This window comes from Lucilia cuprina, chromosome 5, assembly GCF_022045245.1.
Source record: "Lucilia cuprina isolate Lc7/37 chromosome 5, ASM2204524v1, whole genome shotgun sequence".
Lineage (NCBI taxonomy): Eukaryota > Metazoa > Arthropoda > Insecta > Diptera > Calliphoridae > Lucilia > Lucilia cuprina.
The window spans coordinates 47,507,202-47,509,215 of record NC_060953.1 but is presented as its reverse complement, the minus strand read 5'-3'; the positions used below and the strand labels follow the sequence as shown (position 1 = coordinate 47,509,215).

The 2,014-nt window shown below is 31.4% G+C and overlaps 1 protein-coding gene across 1 annotated transcript in view; it reads right to left on the bottom strand.

Annotated features, from left to right (window-relative positions):
• The window catches only part of LOC124420257, a 2,840-nt gene extending 975 nt beyond the window's left edge, over positions 1-1,865 (bottom strand). The window contains exons 1-4 of the mRNA XM_046952518.1: positions 1,851-1,865; positions 1,383-1,770; positions 543-1,316; positions 284-472 (exon numbers count right to left, since the gene is read on the bottom strand). Of these exons, the coding sequence (XP_046808474.1) occupies positions 284-472; positions 543-1,316; positions 1,383-1,770; positions 1,851-1,865 (1,366 nt within the window). The remainder of the gene's footprint in view (positions 1-283; positions 473-542; positions 1,317-1,382; positions 1,771-1,850) is intronic.
• Between the last annotated feature and the right edge of the window lie 149 nt (positions 1,866-2,014).

The window sequence follows — 2,014 nt, the reverse complement described above, 5'->3', positions numbered from 1 at the left end:
GTCTATAGTCTAGTCTATAGTCTAGTCTATAGTCTAGTCTATAGTCTAGTCTATAGTCTAGTCTATAGTCTAGTCTATAGTCTAGTCTATAGTCTAGTCTACAGTCTTTTCTATAGTCTAGTCTACAGTCTAGTCATAGTGTTGTCCCAGTCTAGTCTACATGTTAGCCTATTCTATATATTATTCCAGTATATAGAGTTGTTTACAGTCAAGACTATATTATAGTCTATAGACTATAGTCCAGTCTGTTCATAGATATTATTAGGGGAAAATCCGTACTTACCTTTCATTGGTAGATCAATAAAAACTATTAAAGTATCATTAAATCCATCTGAACCTGTTAATAACGCTTGCAAAGACAAATTTAGATATTGTTTGGTCTCCAAAATATTTGCAGATAAGGGGGTTTTGAGCACAATATCCACAGATCTATTGGATACATTTTCTTTAATATCAAAATGTAAAGAGTGATCTATAAAATATAAATATAAATAAAAAAAATTAAATCCCGAAAATCTATAAATTCCAAGAAATCAAAATACCTCCTCTCAAACGAAACTTTAAATCCTTAGAATTTTCTCCGAATTCCTTGGCTATATAAATAGTTTCTATGGAAAGAGTTTGAGTATCATTTGTAATCAACATTTTGCCCTTTATCAAAGGACTTAAAAAAATCTTCCTTTTTACATTATCCTGATGTTGAGGCACATTTATCACTACACTAGCAAAGGTTTTACGATCATTATGTTTCGCTTCCACGATCAATAAATAAGAACTTTTTAATTTAATTTCGTCTTTAGACAAGAGATTAAAAATAGTTTTAATTTCAAGACGATTTTCATTTTGCATCATATAAAACTGCTGGCTGTCATTGCCACTCAAATTGAACTGAATTTCTTGGCTGCTATTGGCATCTGTTTGTAAAACAATTGTTTCCAATTCCAAGTCATATGTTTCATTCAGTTGACCTACATACAGAGGCTTTTCAAAGTGAAACATCTGTTGTGGTATTTCTTCTTTTATATGAGGTAATTTTATGACGATATGCGTCATGGAAGATAAATTTTCCCATGAGGCCTGTAAAGTTAATTTTAAATAGCCGATGTCATCAATAGCTTGCCAAGTAAAGTTATTATTCAATTGTAGTTGTATGCTAAAGTTTTGTTTCGACAAGTAGAAGAAATCATGTGCGCTTTGAAGGGTAAATTCTATATCTGATTGGTAGGTGTAGGGGTTGAAAATTATGGGTGTAATATGTAATTCACCCATTTCATCTATGTTACCTTCATAGTAGGAGCTTACGAAATAGAAGTAGTCTGTAAATTAAATGATAGAATTTTTTAATATCTGACTAAATCTGACTATATTTCTCCAATACTTACATTTCAAATCTGCCATCTCCACTAAAACATTTGCTCTTGCCACTTCTGCTAGTTTTTTATGTTCCGCTTTTAATTCTAGTTCCCAAGATCTACGCTTAATTATATCACTTTTATTTAAATTTTCCGACTTCCATGAGATTTCTATAGAACCATTTTTTCGATCAAGTAAATTGAAGCTTTGAATATTTACTCCATTTATAGAAAATTCAACATCGGATGAGTAGGTTCCAGAGGCAAGTTGTATTTGTAAGGGTTCCATAGTGAAATCAATATTTATAAGACTTTTATAGAGCGCATGAACGAATTTAGGTTTAGGTGGTAAACTACGACTAGGGTCGGAACGTATTGACACAGAAGCTTTGGAGCTTTTAGGAGGTTCTCCATTGTCCTAAGTTATCAAAAATATATATTAATCTACATAATAACTTTAGTTATCATTTGTACTTCAATGTACATCTAGTTAAGTACTAGTTTAATGTACATCTAGTTAAGTACTAGTTTAGTTGTTGTTTAGTTCTAGGTTCTTTCTAGTTCAGTTCTTGTTCAGTTCTAGTTCAGTTCTAGTTCAGTTCTAGTTCAGTTCTAGTTCAGTTCTAGTTCAGTTCTAGTTCAGTTCTAGTTCAGTTCTAGTT